This window comes from Oncorhynchus nerka, linkage group LG10 (genome assembly GCF_034236695.1).
Source record: "Oncorhynchus nerka isolate Pitt River linkage group LG10, Oner_Uvic_2.0, whole genome shotgun sequence".
NCBI classification, from domain to species: Eukaryota; Metazoa; Chordata; class Actinopteri; order Salmoniformes; family Salmonidae; genus Oncorhynchus; species Oncorhynchus nerka.
The window spans coordinates 17,198,103-17,213,392 of record NC_088405.1 but is presented as its reverse complement, the minus strand read 5'-3'; the positions used below and the strand labels follow the sequence as shown (position 1 = coordinate 17,213,392).

The window sequence follows — 15,290 nt, the reverse complement described above, 5'->3', positions numbered from 1 at the left end:
GACTTATTTTAACATTCTGTCATGTTCAACTTGATAAAAAACACGTTTTCCCATCTTAAGAGGTAAAAACAAAAAGTATCAGCATGTTAAATGTGCAACCAGAGGGAAAGAAAACTCTAGACCACCTTTACTCCACACACAGAGACGCGTACAAAGCTCTCCCTCGCCCATTTGACAAATCTGACCATAATTCTATCCTCCTGATTCCTGCTTAGCAAGCATAAATTAAAGCAGGAATCACCAGTGACTCGGTCAATAAAATGTGGTCAGCTGCAACCTGGCCAAGATAAAGCAAAGCAGTGCTACACAAACAACAACACAGAGTTACACATGGAATAAACAAACGTACAGTCAATAACACAATAGAAAAAGTCTATATATAGTGTGTGCAAATGGCGTGAGGAGGAAAGGCAATAAATAGGCCATAGTAGATGCTAAGCTACAGGACTGTTTTGCTAGAATATGTTCCAGGATTCTTCCTATGGCATTGAGGAGTACACCACATCAGTCATTGACTTCATCAATAAGTGCATCGATGACGTTGTCCCCACAGTGACCATATGTACATACCACCACCAGAAGCCATGGATTACAGGCAACATCCGCACTAAGCTAAAGGCTAGAGCTGCTGCTTTCAAGGAGCAAGACTCTAACCCTGAAGCTTATAAGAAATCCAGCTATGCCCTCCGACGATCCATCAAATAGGCAAAGCGTCAATAAAGGACTAAGATTGAATCGTACTATACCGGTTCTGATGCTCGTCGGATGTGGCAGGGCTTGCAAACCATTACAGACTACAAGCCAGCAGCATACCACCCTGAATACCACTGCTGGCTTGCTTCTGAAGCTAAACAGGGTTGGTCCTGGTCAGTCCCTGGATGGGAGACCAGATGCTGCTGGAAGTGGTGTTGGAGGGGCAGTAGGAGGCACTCTTTCCTCTGGTCTAAAAAATATACCAATGCCCCAGGGCAGTTATTGGGGACACTGCCCTGTGTAGGGTGCCGTCTTTCGGATGGGACGTTAATAAATGGGTGTCCTGACTCTCTGAGGTCATTAAAGATCCCATGGCACTTATCGTAAGAGTAGGGGTGTTAACCCCGGTGTCTTGGCTAAATTCCCAATCTGGCCATCAAACCATCACGGTCACCTAATAATCCCCAGTTTACAACTGGCTCATTCCTCCTCTCCCCTGTAACTATTCCCCAGGTCGTTGCTGCAAATGAGAATGTGTTCTCAGTTAACTTACCTGGTAAAATAACGGATAATAAAAATAAACAAAGGGAAGCACAGCCGAGAGCTGCCCAGTGATACAAGCGTACCAGATGAGCTAAACTACTTCTATGCTCGCTTCGAAACAAATAACACCGAAACATGCATGAGAGCACCAGCTGTTCCGGACGGCTGTGTGATCACGCTCTCCACAGCCAATGTGGGTAAGAACTTTAAACAGGTCAACATTCACAAGGTCGCAGGGCCAGACGGATTACCAGGACGTGTACTGTGAGCATGCGCTGACCAACTGGCAAGTGTCTTCACTGACATTTTCAACCTCTCCCTGTCCAAGTCTGTAATACCAACATGTTTTAAGCAGACCACCATAGTCCCTGTGCCCAAGAACACAACACTAAGGTAACCTGCCTAAATGACTACCGACCCGTAGCCATTAAGTGCTTTGAAAGGCTGGTCATGGCTCACATCAACGACATTATCCCAGAAACCCTAGACCCAATCCAATTTGCATACCGCCCTAACAGATCCACAGATGATGAAATCTCTATTGCACTCCACACTGCCCTTTCCCACCTGGACAAAAGGAACACCTATGTGAGAATGCTATTCATTGACTACAGCTCAACATTCAATATCATAGTGCACTCAAAGATCATCAACAAGCTAAGGACCCTGGGACTAAACACCTCCCTCTGCAACTGGATCCTGGACTTCTTATCGGGCCGCCCCCAGGTGGTAAGGGTAGATAACAACACATCCGCCACGCTGATCCTCAACACAGGGGCCCCTCAGGGGTGCGTGTTCAGTCACCCCCATGTACTCCCTGTTCACTCGTGACTACACGTCCAGGCACGACTCCAACACCATCATTAAGTTTCCAGATGACACAACAGTGGTAGTCCTGATCACCGACAACGATGAGACCTGACCATGTGGTGCAAGGACAACAACCTATCCCTCAACCTGGTTACGACAAAGGAGATGATTGTGGACTACAGGAAAAGGAGGACCGAGCACGCCCCCATTCTCATCGACGAGGCTGTAGTGGAGCAGGTTGAAAGCTTCAAGTTCCTTGGTGTCCACATCACCAACAAACTAACATGGTCCAAGCACACCAAGACAGTCGTGAAGAGGGCACGACAAAACCTATTACCCCACAAGGAGACTGAAAAGATTTGGCATGGGTCCTCAGATCCTCAAAAGGTTTTACAGCTGCACCATCGAGAGCATCCTGACAGGTTACATCACTGCCTGGTATGGCAACTGTTCGACCTCTGACCGCAAGGCACTACAGAGGGTAACCGGGGCCAAGCTTCCTGTCATCCAGGACCTCTATACCATGCGGTGTCAAGAGTGAGGCCCTAAAAATGGTCAAATACTCCAGCCACCCTAGTCATAGACTGTTTTCTCTGCTACCACACGGCAAGAGGTACCTGAGCGCCAAGTCTAGGTCCAAGATGCTTCTAAACAGCTTGAACCCCCAAGCCAATCACTATTCACATTAAATAACTAATAATCTTCAGAAATGACTATCAAAGCAACAAAATAACTAGGGCTTTACAATGATGGTGAAACTTGGATAACTTTTGGGATGAAGTTGGTTAAAATCTTCCTAGAAGTGACAAAGGGTTGACAGAGGGACACTTTAGCCTTCATTCACTTTTTTATACATTTTTATGCAATATTTGTGCACAGTTTCTACTTAAGATATCAAAGGAATGCAAAAGCCACTAATTTTGTGGAACGACCCTTATAACAATTGACAAAAGGACTTCAACTTTACACTATTATGACACAAACAGTTGTTCAGCTGAGCTATTTGGCTAATGGCTAGGGTTAACACAAGCCAGCTGCTCCCTAGTGTTTTTCTAAGCACACAGCCTACCTGTATGGCCAGAGGCAGGATCTTGCTCTGGCTGTTATTGTACAGCAGACAGATAGGAGCAGCCAGGTACTGTAGAGTACAGGGGTCTGTACTGTTGGGACTGATGTCTTCCATCAACTCATAGTCTGCTAGGTAGATGTTACCAGCCTGCAAACAACACGTAATACAAGGGGTGAATGTCTTAGAATGAACCTCTGAGTCTGTCTTTCTGAATGCCTTGTCTTTTTGTGTGTACAATCTGTCACAGGTACAGTGAGTGGATGTGATGTGTGCATGCATGTGTATATGCTTGCACAACTGCGTGCAGGTGACATGTGACATGTGTGTGTATCAGTCATAGAATTAGGAATTAGAATAATTGAATAGGATCTCTATGGGTTCAGTCTCTACCTTGATCTCCTCCTCCAGAGTCATCTCTCTCTCCAGACAGTCTGCCACCATGTTGTGTGTAACGGGGAACTTCTCTGGCAGCTTGGTGCACTTCTGAATCATCACTGGGTTACAGCCGTTCAGGTACTGGTATCCAAACATAAAGTCCTCTTTCCAGTGCTGCATCACATACTCTAGGATAGGAATAGGGTGAGGAGAGGAGAGGAGATGGGAGAGGAGGGGAGAGGAGGGGAGGGGGAGAGAATGAGGAGAGAAGAGGAAGAGGGGAGAAGAGGAGAAGAGAGAAGGAGGAGAGGAGAAGAGAATGATTGCAGAAACAGCTAGTATAGTGCCGGTCTTACATAAGGGGACCCTATGGAGAAAACAGTGACCACATTCTATGGAGAAAACAGGGACCACATTCTATGGAGAAAACAGTGACCACATTCTATGGAGAAAACAGTGACCACATTCTATGGAGAAAACAGTGACCACATTCTATGGAGAAAACAGGGACCACATTCTATGGAGAAAACAGGGACCACATTCTATGGAGAAAACAGTGACCACATTCTATGGAGAAAACAGTGACCACATTCTATGGAGAAAACAGTGACCACATTCTATGGAGAAAACAGGGACCACATTCTATGGAGAAAACAGGGACCACATTCTATGGAGAAAACAGTGACCACATTCTATGGAGAAAACAGTGACCACATTCTATGGAGAAAACAGGGACCACATTCTATGGAGAAAACAGGGACCACATTCTATGGAGAAAACAGGGACCACATTCTATGGAGAAAACAGTGACCACATTCTATGGAGAAAACAGTGACCACACACCTGAGATGGTGTTTTTGATCCTGACGAAGATCCGCTCAAAGTCAGCAAAGTCATTCCAGGAGGACTGGAACATGTGCATGAACTGGTTCACACACAGGTTCTCTATCCTGGGGAGGAAAGGACAACATCATCTAGCTGCAGGAGATTTATGATTCCTGATCCACCCTCCTGACTGACCTCTGCAATACCATGTAGAGAAACAAAATGTAATCTCGGGAGATCAGGATGGTCAAGCGAAGCTAAGATTTATGTTGAGTTATTTTCTTCTCATTTCAATGTGATCAACAAACAAGACAATTCAGGAGTTGCTGATGTATGTACACATTCTTTACACACTTATCCACCTGATATTAGACCGTTAGCAGCGTTGGTTGTTAGGGGTTCATTTATGGAGTTACCGCTTCCCTTCCTTCTTATGATACGCACATATGTGTGCAGTACTTTGGCAACAACATTTGGGATGCTGAGAATGCTGCTACTCACCTCGTGGTGAGTAATGTTTACTAGTCATTGGTACATTGGTACTATCAATGGAGGTCAGTCATCATGCTTTGAATGTAATCCTACCCATCACCAGTCTGGTAAATCTACATCAAGCATTGTGCAATGTCTTAATAGCACAACGTACTGCATGTAGTCCTTTGTACTCTGTGCTCTCTGCAGATAAGGTGGTATCAATGCAAATTCAGCTGCACAAATAAATCATCTGCACAAATAAATCAGCTGCACAAAAAATTCCGTTATTCAAACAAGCCATAGCAACACAGTTAGTCATGATGACACCAACACTTCTCAGGACTATAAATACATGGCATGCTAACACCAGCCACTTCCTCTAGTTCCTCATCACGCCTTTGAGTAGACCAAACATTAAGAACACCTTCCTAATATTGAGTTGCACCACCACCCCCCCCCCCCCCAATTCGTTGGAGCATGGACTATAAGGCGTCAAAAGTGTTCTACAGGGATGCTGGCCCATGTTGACTCCAATGGGTGCTGGACCATTCTTGATACACACAGGAAACTTTGAGCGTGAAAAACCCAGCAGTTCCTGACACAAACCAGTGTGCCTGGCACCTACTACCATACCCCGTTCAAAGGCACTTAAATGATTTGTCTTGGCTATTCACCCTCTGAATGGAATGCATACACAATTCATGTCTCAAAGTTTGAAAATCATTATTTACATGTAACCTGTCTCCTCCCCATTATCTACACTGATTGAAGTGACATGAACAAGGGATCATCAACTGACCAGGCTATGTAATTGAGCAGCTGTCATTAACATTTTGTACACTGAGTGTATAAGTCATTTAGCAGACGCTTTTATCCAAAGCGACTTACAATCATGTGTGTTTACATATGGGTGATCCCGGGAATCGAACCCACTATCCTGGCATTATAAGCACCATGCTCTACCAACTGAACTACAGAGGAACTACAGAGCAAAGACAGACAACCCGTTTCCAAGGTTGCTATCCCTCCTAAGCAATCAAAGGAAAGTTGGACCTCATCATCACCCATATTCACCTTATTTCATAATGTAGATTAAAAGCATACAGTAAGCTGATAGGTTTGAACCAAAGTATTTGTCTACTTTTCAGGGAAGTCAGGAATCAATACATGCAGTCAGTCAGGAAAGAAAAAACTAGCTTTTTCAAACAGAAATTTGCATTCTGTAGCTCTAACTCCAAAATGTTTTGGGACACTGAAAAGTCCATGGAGAATAAGAGCACCTCCTCCAAGCTGCCCACTGCAGTGAGGCTAGGTAACACTGTCACCACCGATAAATCCACGATAATCGAGAATTTCAATCAGCATTTCTCTACGGCTGGCCATGCTTTCTTCCTGGCTACCCCAACCCCGGCCAACAGCTCCGCACACCCACAGCTACTTTCCCAAGCCTCCCCAGCTTCTCCTTCACCCAAATCCAGATCCAGATATTTCTGAAAGAGCTGCAAAACCTGGACCTGTGCAAATCAGCTGGGCTAGACAATCTGGACCCTCTCTTTCTAAAAGTATCAGCCGCCATTGTTGCAAATCCTATTACCAGTCTCTTCAACCTCTCTTTTGTGTCGTCTGAGATTCCTAAAGATTGGAAAGATGCCGCGGTCATCGCCCTCTTCAAAGGGGGTGACACTCTCTTTCTAAAGTCTTCGTTCATGGGTCCACCCCAGCCACGCTCAAGGTCCTAAACAATATCATAACCAGCATCGATAAAAGACAGTACTGTGCAGCCGTCTTCATCGACCTGGCCAAGGCTTTTGACTCTGTCAATCACCAAATTCTTATCCACAGACTCAACAGCCTTGGTTTCTCAAATGACTGCCTCGCCTTTTCACCAACTACTTCTCAGACAGAGTTCAGTGTGTTAAATCGGAGGGCCTGTTGTCCGGACCTCTGGCAGTCTCTATGGGGGTACCACAGGGATCGATTATCGGACCGACTGTTTTCTCTGTATATATCAACGATGTCGCTCTTGCTGCGGGTGATTCCCTGATCCACCTCTATGCAGACGACACCATTCTGAATACATCTGGCCCTTCTCTGGACACTGTGTTAACTAACCTCCAAACAAGCTTCAATGCCATACAACACTCCTTCCGTAGCCTCCAACTGCTCTTAAACGCAAGTAAAACCAAATGCATGCTTTTCAACCGCTCGCTGCCCGCACCCACCCGCCAGCCTAGCATAACTACTCTGGACGGTTCTGACTTAGAATATGTGGACAACTACAAATACCTAGGTGTCTGGCTAGACTGTAAACTCTCCTTCTAGACTCACATTAAACATCTCCAATCCAAAATGAAATCTAAAATCGGCTTCCTATTTCGCAACAAAGCCTCCTTCACTCACGCCGCCAAACATACCTTCGTAAAACTGACTATCCTACCGATCCTCAACTTCAGCGATGTCATTTACAAAATAGCTGCTCTACTCAGCAAACTGGATGAAGTCTATCACAGTGCCATCCATTTTGTCACCAAAGCCCCTTATACCTCCCACCACTGCGACGTATATGCTCTAGTCTGGCCCTCGCTACATATTCGTCGCCAGTCCCACTGGCTCCAGGTCATCTATAAGTCTATGCTAAGTAAAGCTCCGCCTTTCCTCAGCTCACTGGTCACGATAACAACACCCACCCGTAGCATGCACTCCAACAGGCATATCTCACTGGTCATCCCCAAAGCCAACACCTCAGCCTTTCCTTCCAGTTCTCTGCTGCCAATGACTGAAACGATTTGCAAAAATTACTGAAGCTGGAGACTTATATTTCCCTCAATAACTTTAAACATCAGCTATCTGAGCAGCTAACCAATCGCTGCAGCTGTACATAGCGGATCTGTAAATAGCCCACCCAATCTACCTACCTCATCCCCATATTGTTTTTATTTACTTTGCTGCTCTTTTGCACACCAGTATCACTACTTACACATCATCATCTGCTCATCATCATCTGCTCATCTATCACTCCAGTGTTAATCTGCTAAATTGTAATTACTTCGCTACTTTGGCCTATTTATTGCCTTACCTCCTCACGCCATTTGCACACACTGTATATAGACTTTATTTTTTTTCTATTGTGTTATTGACTGTACGTTTGTTTATTCCATGTGTATGTGTTGTTGTTTCTGTCGCACTGCTTTGCTTTATCTTGGCCAGGTCGCAGTTGTAAATGAGAACTTGTTCTCAACTAGCCTACCTGGTTAAATAAAGGTAAAATAAAAACATTTAAAAAAAATTGAAACAATATGTGTTTGTGTTTAGGTCTGGTGATGTGTAGGATACATGCAAATGTCCCTGGTTACTCATACATGAACTATCATGTTCACAGGCTTTCATACAGAGCTTTAAAACAGGTTACCTTTTAGTCACATTTACATACTACTCACCACCCACCTGCTGAGCCAACAATGGATTTCTGTTTCCCATTTAGCCTTTATTCAAACCAAGAAGTCCCTTTGAGAACAATAAAAAAAACATTTCGAGGAACACCTCACTAGATGACAGCTCCATCCTGGACAACCTGACATTTAGAGCATAAGTGTCAATGCAATAAACAAATATTGCCCCTAAAAACAGAAAATGCCCTATTATGACAAGCATGGGTCTTCTACATGGACATCTCCACATTGGAAAGAGGCCTGCTGTAGGTTTAGCACTGTAGAGAGTACAAATGAAACCCAGTGTAAATCTCCACATTGGAAAGAGGCCTGCTGTAGGTTTAGCACTGTAGAGAGTACAAATTAAACCATGTGTAAATCTCCACATTGGAAAGAGGCCTGCTGTAGGTTTAGCACTGTAGAGAGTACAAATTAAACCATGTGTAAATCTCCACATTGGAAAGAGGCCTGCTGTAGGTTTAGCACTGTAGAGAGTACACATTAAACCATGTGTAAATCTCCACATTGGAAAGAGGCCTGCTGTAGGTTTAGCACTGTAGAGAGTACAAATTAAACCCAGTGTAAATCTCCACATTGGAAAGAGGCCTGCTGTAGGTTTAGCACTGTAGATGGTACAAATTAAACCATGTGTAAATCTCCACATTGGAAAGAGGCCTGCTGTAGGTTTAGCACTGTAGAGAGTACAAATGAAACCCAGTGTAAATCTCCACATTGGAAAGAGGCCTGCTGTAGGTTTAGCACTGTAGAGAGTACAAATGAAACCCAGTGTAAATCTCCACATTGGAAAGAGGCCTGCTGTAGGTTTAGCACTGTAGAGAGTACAAATGAAACCCAGTGTAAATCTCCACATTGGAAAGAGGCCTGCTGTAGGTTTAGCTCTGTAGAGAGTACAAATTAAACCCAGTGTATATCTGCACTTTGGAAAGACTAGGTCTACCAGTACCAGATCAACATGGAGCTATATACGTTGTAATATATATGTAATTTTCATCATTGGTACACCTCAACTATGACAGACAAAATGAGAAAAAAAATCCAGAAAATCACATTGTAGAATTTTTAATGAATTTATTTGCAAATTATGGTGGAAAATAAGTATTTGGTCAATAACAAAAGTTTATCTCAATACTTTGTTATATAGCCTTTGTTGGCAATGACAGAGGTCAAATGTTTTCTGTAAGTATTCACAAGGTTTTCACACACTGTTGCTGGTATTTTGGCCCATTCCTCCATGCAGATCTCCTCTAGAGCAGTGATGTTTCGGGGCTGTTGCTGGGCAACACAGACTTTCAACTCCCTCCAAAGATTTTCTATGGGGTTGAGATCTGGAGACTGGCTAGGCCACTCCAGGACCTTGAAATGCTTCTTACGAAGCCACTCCTTCGTTGCCCGGGTGGTGTGTTTGGGATTATTGTCATGCTTAAAGACCCAGCCACGTTTCATATTCAATGCCCTTGCTGATGGAAGGTGGTTTTAACTCAAAATCTCACGATACATGGCCCCATTCATTCTTTCCTTTACACGGATCAGTCGTCCTGGTCCCTTTGCAGAAAAACAGCCCCAAAGCATGATGTTTCCACCCCCATGCTTCACAGTAGGTATGGTGTTCTTTGGATGCAACTCAGCATTCCTTGTCCTCCAAACACCACGAGTTGAGTTTTTACCAAAAAGTTATATTTTGGTTTCATCTGACCATATGACATTCTCCCAATCTTCTTCTGGATCATCCAAATGCTCTCTAGCAAACTTCAGACGGGCCTGGACATGTACTGGCTTAAGCAGGGGGACACGTCTGGCACTGCAGGATTTGAGTCCCTGGCGGCGTAGTGTGTTACTGATGGTAGGCTTTGTTACTTTGGTCCCAGCTCTCTGCAGGTCATTCACTAGGTCCCCCCGTGTGGTTCTGGGATTTTTGCTCACCATTCTTGTGATCATTTTGACCACACGGGGTGAGATCTTGCGTGGAGCCCCAGATCGAGGGAGATTATCAGTGGTCTTGTATGTCTTCCATTTCCTAATAATTGCTCCCAAAGTTGATTTCTTCAAACCAAGCTGCTTACCTATTGCAGAATCAGTCTTCCCAGCCTGGTGCAGGTCTACAATTTTGTTTCTGGTGTCCTTTGACAGCTCTTTGGTCTTGGCCATAGTGGAGTTTGGAGTGTGACTGTTTGAGGTTGTGGACAGGTGTCTTTTATACTGATAACAAGTTCAAACAGGTGCCATTAATACAGGTAACGGGTGGAGGACAGAGGAGCCTCTTAAAGAAGAAGTTACAGGCCTGTGAGAGCCAGAAATCTTGCTTGTTTGTAGGTGACCAAATATTTATTTTCCACCATAATTTGTAAATAAATTCATAAAAAATCCTACAATGTGATTTTCTGGATTTTTTTCTCATTTTGTCTGTCATAGTTGAGGTGTACCTATGATGAAAATTACAGGCCTCTCTCATCTTTTTAAGTGGGAGAACTTGCACAATTGGTGGCTGACTAAATACTTTTTTTGCCCCACTGTACATGAAGGCAGGGTAAAGTGACTAGGCATCAGGATAGATAATAATAAGGTATTTGAGGTAGATATGTACATGAAGGCAGGGTAAAGTGACTAGACATCAGGATAGTTAATAATAAGAGTAAAATAAAGAACAGTAAAGTGATGAGTGTAAAAGTGATGAGGGGAAACAGTGATGAGGGGAAACAGTAATGAGGGGAAACAGTTATGAGTGTACAAGTGATGAGGGGAAACAGTGATGAGGGGAAACAGTGATGAGGGGAAACAGTGATGAGTGTACAAGTGATGAGGGGAAACAGTGATGAGGGGAAACAGTAAGGAGGGGAAACAGTGATGAGGGGAAACAGTGAGAGTGTACAAGTGATGAGGGGAAACAGTGATGAGGGGAAACAGTGATGAGGGGAAACAGTATTGAGGGGAAACAGTGCTGAGTGTACAAGTGATGAGGGGAAACAGTGATGAGGCTAAACACTGATGAGGGGAAACAGTAATGAGGGGAAGCAGTTATGAGGGGAAACAGTGATGAGGGGAAACAGTTATGAGGGGGAAACAGTGATGAGGGGAAACAGTAATGGGGGGAAACAGTGATAAGGGGAAACAGTGATGAGTGTACAAGTGATGAGGGGAAACAGTGCTAAGGGGAAACAGTGATGAGGGGAAACAGTGATGAGTGTACAAGTGATGAGGGGAAACAGTATGAGGGGAAACAGTGTTGAAGGGAAACAGTGTTGGCAGGGTTTGAACCTGTAACCCTGTAATGATAGGACAATGGTTACAGAGTGTAGTATGGATGCAGTACTTACGCCTTACTGTAGTTGAGAATGAAGTCCACTCCTTTCTCGCTGTCAAACTGGATGTCTCTGGGAAGCTCCTTGTGTGTGTTGGCATCTATACTCATAGGAAACCCAGGCTGCCACTCACTCCATCTATACACAGCAGAACATCACAGAATCACTAGCACGTTCAGCAGCACTATTGAATTAGGACTACACTACATAACACTGTGCACAGATATTTTACTGTTAGGCTACACTTTATAAAGTCAGTGCATTGGATACTAGAAAACATTGACTAGTTCAATACATTGAATACATGTATTTGTTTAACGCATCTTGGTGATGTAGATGTGTGCTTCACAATAAACCCAGCTCTTGCCTGTAGGTTTTCCGTCTGCTCTCCAGCTCTTTACGTCGGTGCTGCTTCTCCAGTCTGGTCTTGTCATCCTTTGGCAACCGTGCTTAAAAAAAAGTGAAAACCCGTAATGAAGATGTTTCTGGATTGACTTATGTGTTCCTTAAGATAAGGAGAGGAGACAGTTTAATGACAGACAGACAGGCCGACAGACAGGCCGACAGACAGACAGGCCGACAGACAGGCCGACAGACAGACAGACAGATGTGACCGACCAACAGACAGACAGGTACCTCTGCCGTCCCTGAGGACCACCTCCTTGTCGTCCACCAGCCAGCGGAAGCAGGGGAACTCTACGTAGTCTCCAGAGGGAGTCTTCACTGTGATGTACTTACAGTACCAGTCATCATGAACCCAGTACTTATTCTTCTCTATCTTCACCAGCTCCATCTCTCCCAGGTTCTCCCCCACCGTCACATCATACGAGTCCACCTGAGGATGGACAACCAGGTTTAGAGCGATTGAGCTTGCTCTCATCCTGTGTAGAGTAAACATAATGGGCTAATTCCCGGACCCAGATTCAGCCTAACCTGAGGACGGACAATAGTCATTACCAGGTTATCACTGTTACGGAAAGTGATTAAAATAATGACTTATACTGAACAAGGTTTATTGTGTTTGTTGGGATCCCCATAGCTGTTAATTTTGCACCAGGTTCTCTTTCTGGGGTCCAGATACAACAGTCAGAAAGAGACAGCATGAGGTTGATACGAGCTCATGAGTCACTGATGGTTAGTGCAGTAGAGGAAGTATACAGCCGATGCATCCTGAACTAAAGAGTACAACTGGATCTAGTGAACAAGATGCAGACACTGGTGAAGCTTTTAATGCCAGAATGAGTTGACAATTTTGATCAGATAGGGAAGCTTTTTATTGAACTTCCATGTGGTGTTCATGGGCCATGATGTCACGAGCAGGTCACTCATCAGCTATTGGCTGTAGAAGACGTTTGTCAATAGGCCTTATGTTGTTATTTTGCTTCCTTAGAGTGAAAGAGCAGAGAATTGAATGTAGTAATCTGATTCCTTTAGACCACCCTCATACAAAGTAACAGCGATGGTGGTGATGGCGCCTCCAGGACTCACTCTGCACCGGAGCGTAACCCTTTTATCTAGTACTGTACTGTGCAGTGGTAAAGGCACGTTTCTACAGGACAATCAATGTAAAGAGATTTGAGCCTTAAAAAATGCATTATATAATCCAATCCATTGTATTTCCAGGTGACACCCAGGTAAATAGCCATGTGTAAATGGAACGAATCACAGTAAAGTCTCTTTACTTCATCTCTATGGATTACTCCCCTTGACTCATATTGGAACACAATTTCAGGCACAATTTATTTAAGAGAATAGAGGTCATCAAGTTTATGTGTAACCTCACTGACTGACGCAGTGGTTCCTCTTTTCTCAGCTTGCAGTGTGAACCTGATGACAGATGTTTCTACAGGGCTGGGCTTGATCCTGCAACACATTCTGTGGCAGATCTTACACTGGGGAACATGATGCTGAAACAGGAAAGGGCCTTCCCCATACTGTTGCCACAAAGTTGAAAGCACAGAATTGTCTAGAATGTCATTGTGTATATACAGTTGTCTGAAGTTTACATACACTTAGGTTGGAGTCATTAAAACTTGTTTTTCAACCACTCCACACATTTTTTGTTAACAAACTATAGTTTTGGCAAGTGGGTTAGGACATCTACTTTGTGCATGACACAAGTCATTTTTACAACAATTGTTTACAGACAGATTATTTCACTTATAATTCACTGTATCACAATTCCAGTGGGTCAGACGTTTACATACACTAAGTTGACTGTGCCTTTAAACAGCTTGGAAAATTCCAGAAAATTATGTCATGGCTTTAGAAGCTTCTGATAAGCTAATTGACATAATTTGAGTCAATTGGAGGTGTACCTGTGGATGTATTTCAAGGCCTACCTTCAAACCCAGTGCCTCTTTGCTTGACATCATGGGAAAATCAAAAGAAATCAGCCAAGACATCAGAACAGAAATTGTAGACCACAAGTCTGGTTCATCCTTAGGAGCAATTTCCAAACGTACCACATTCATCTGTACAAATAATAGTATGCAAGTATAAACACCATGGGACCACGCAGCCATCATACTGCTCAGGAAGGAGACGTGTTCTGTCTCGTAGAGATGAATGTACTTTGGTGCAAAAAGTGCAAATCAATCCCAGAACAACAACAAAGGACCTTGTGGAGATAATTGAGGAAACAGGTTCAAAAGTATCTACATTCATAGTAAAACGAGTCCTATATCAACATAACCTGAAAGTCCACTCAGCAAGGAAGAAGCCACTGCTCCAAAACCACCATAAAAAAAAACAGTCTACGGTTTGCAACTGCACATGGGGACAAAGATCATACTTTTTGGAGAAATGTCCTCTGGTCTGATGAAACAAAAATAGAACTGTTTGGCCATAATGACCATCGTTATGTTTGGAGGAAAAATGGGGAGGCTTGCAAGCCGAAGACACCATCCCAACTGTGAAGCACGGGGGTGGCAGCATCATGTTGTGGGGGTGCTTTGCTGCAGGAGGGACTGGTGCACTTCACAAAATAGATGGTATCATGAGGGTGGAAAATTATATATATATCCAATATATGTGGCTATATTGAAGCAACATCTCAAGACATCAGTCAGGAAGTTAAAGATTGGTCGCAAATGGGTCTTCCAAATGGACAATGATCCCAAGCATACTTCCAAAGTTGTGGCAAAATGGCTTAAGGACAACAAAGTCAAGGTATTGGAGTGGCCATCACAAAGCCCTAACCTCAAGCCCATAGAATATTTGAGGCCTACAAAGGGACTTTCCCCCAACTGTTGTGTTGGGGAATAATCAGAATTAGTTGGTAACATAGGTAAGATGTTTTATATTCATCATATGTTTGTAAGTTACTTCTCATCAGAATGTTTATTTTTGTATAATACTGTGGCCGGGTTGCAGTCATCTGTTCTCTGTCAGGACTAAGTTACTTGGGACGGAGAGAGGGGAGAGGTCAAGCGTGTATCTCTTGGCTCCACAATGTCTGTGTGCCAGTCAATGTGTCTCTGTGATCTTGTCAAGATAGGATGGATTTGATATATGCCTGTTGATATGGAGGATTTGTTTATGGTTCTGAGTTTGAGAAAATAACATAGTTTAGGAGACAAAGCTGAACGATAAATTATGCCAATGCTGTCTGGCTATGTGTGTCTTTGCTATAAAGGATCTCAGTTGCAATGTGTAAGGACTCTCAGAGAATTCATTGATAGACACTGAATTGATCTGAGAGTCACAGGGTTGTGATGGAGCTGATATAATTAAAGATGGACTTTGTGATAACTA

The 15,290-nt window shown here is 43.7% G+C and overlaps 1 protein-coding gene across 2 annotated transcripts in view; it reads right to left on the bottom strand.

Moving 5' to 3' along the window:
• LOC115134961 (polyunsaturated fatty acid 5-lipoxygenase-like) overlaps positions 1–15,290 on the bottom strand; it is a 36,494-nt gene that overhangs the window by 5,709 nt on the left and 15,495 nt on the right. For both annotated transcript variants that reach the window (XM_029669083.2, XM_029669081.2), the window contains exons 2-7: positions 12,171–12,369; positions 11,902–11,983; positions 11,550–11,672; positions 4,334–4,440; positions 3,506–3,678; positions 3,116–3,262 (exon numbers count right to left, since the gene is read on the bottom strand). In XM_029669083.2, the coding sequence (XP_029524943.1) occupies positions 3,116–3,262; positions 3,506–3,678; positions 4,334–4,440; positions 11,550–11,672; positions 11,902–11,983; positions 12,171–12,327 (789 nt within the window). In that variant the 5' untranslated portion in view covers positions 12,328–12,369. The remainder of the gene's footprint in view (positions 1–3,115; positions 3,263–3,505; positions 3,679–4,333; positions 4,441–11,549; positions 11,673–11,901; positions 11,984–12,170; positions 12,370–15,290) is intronic.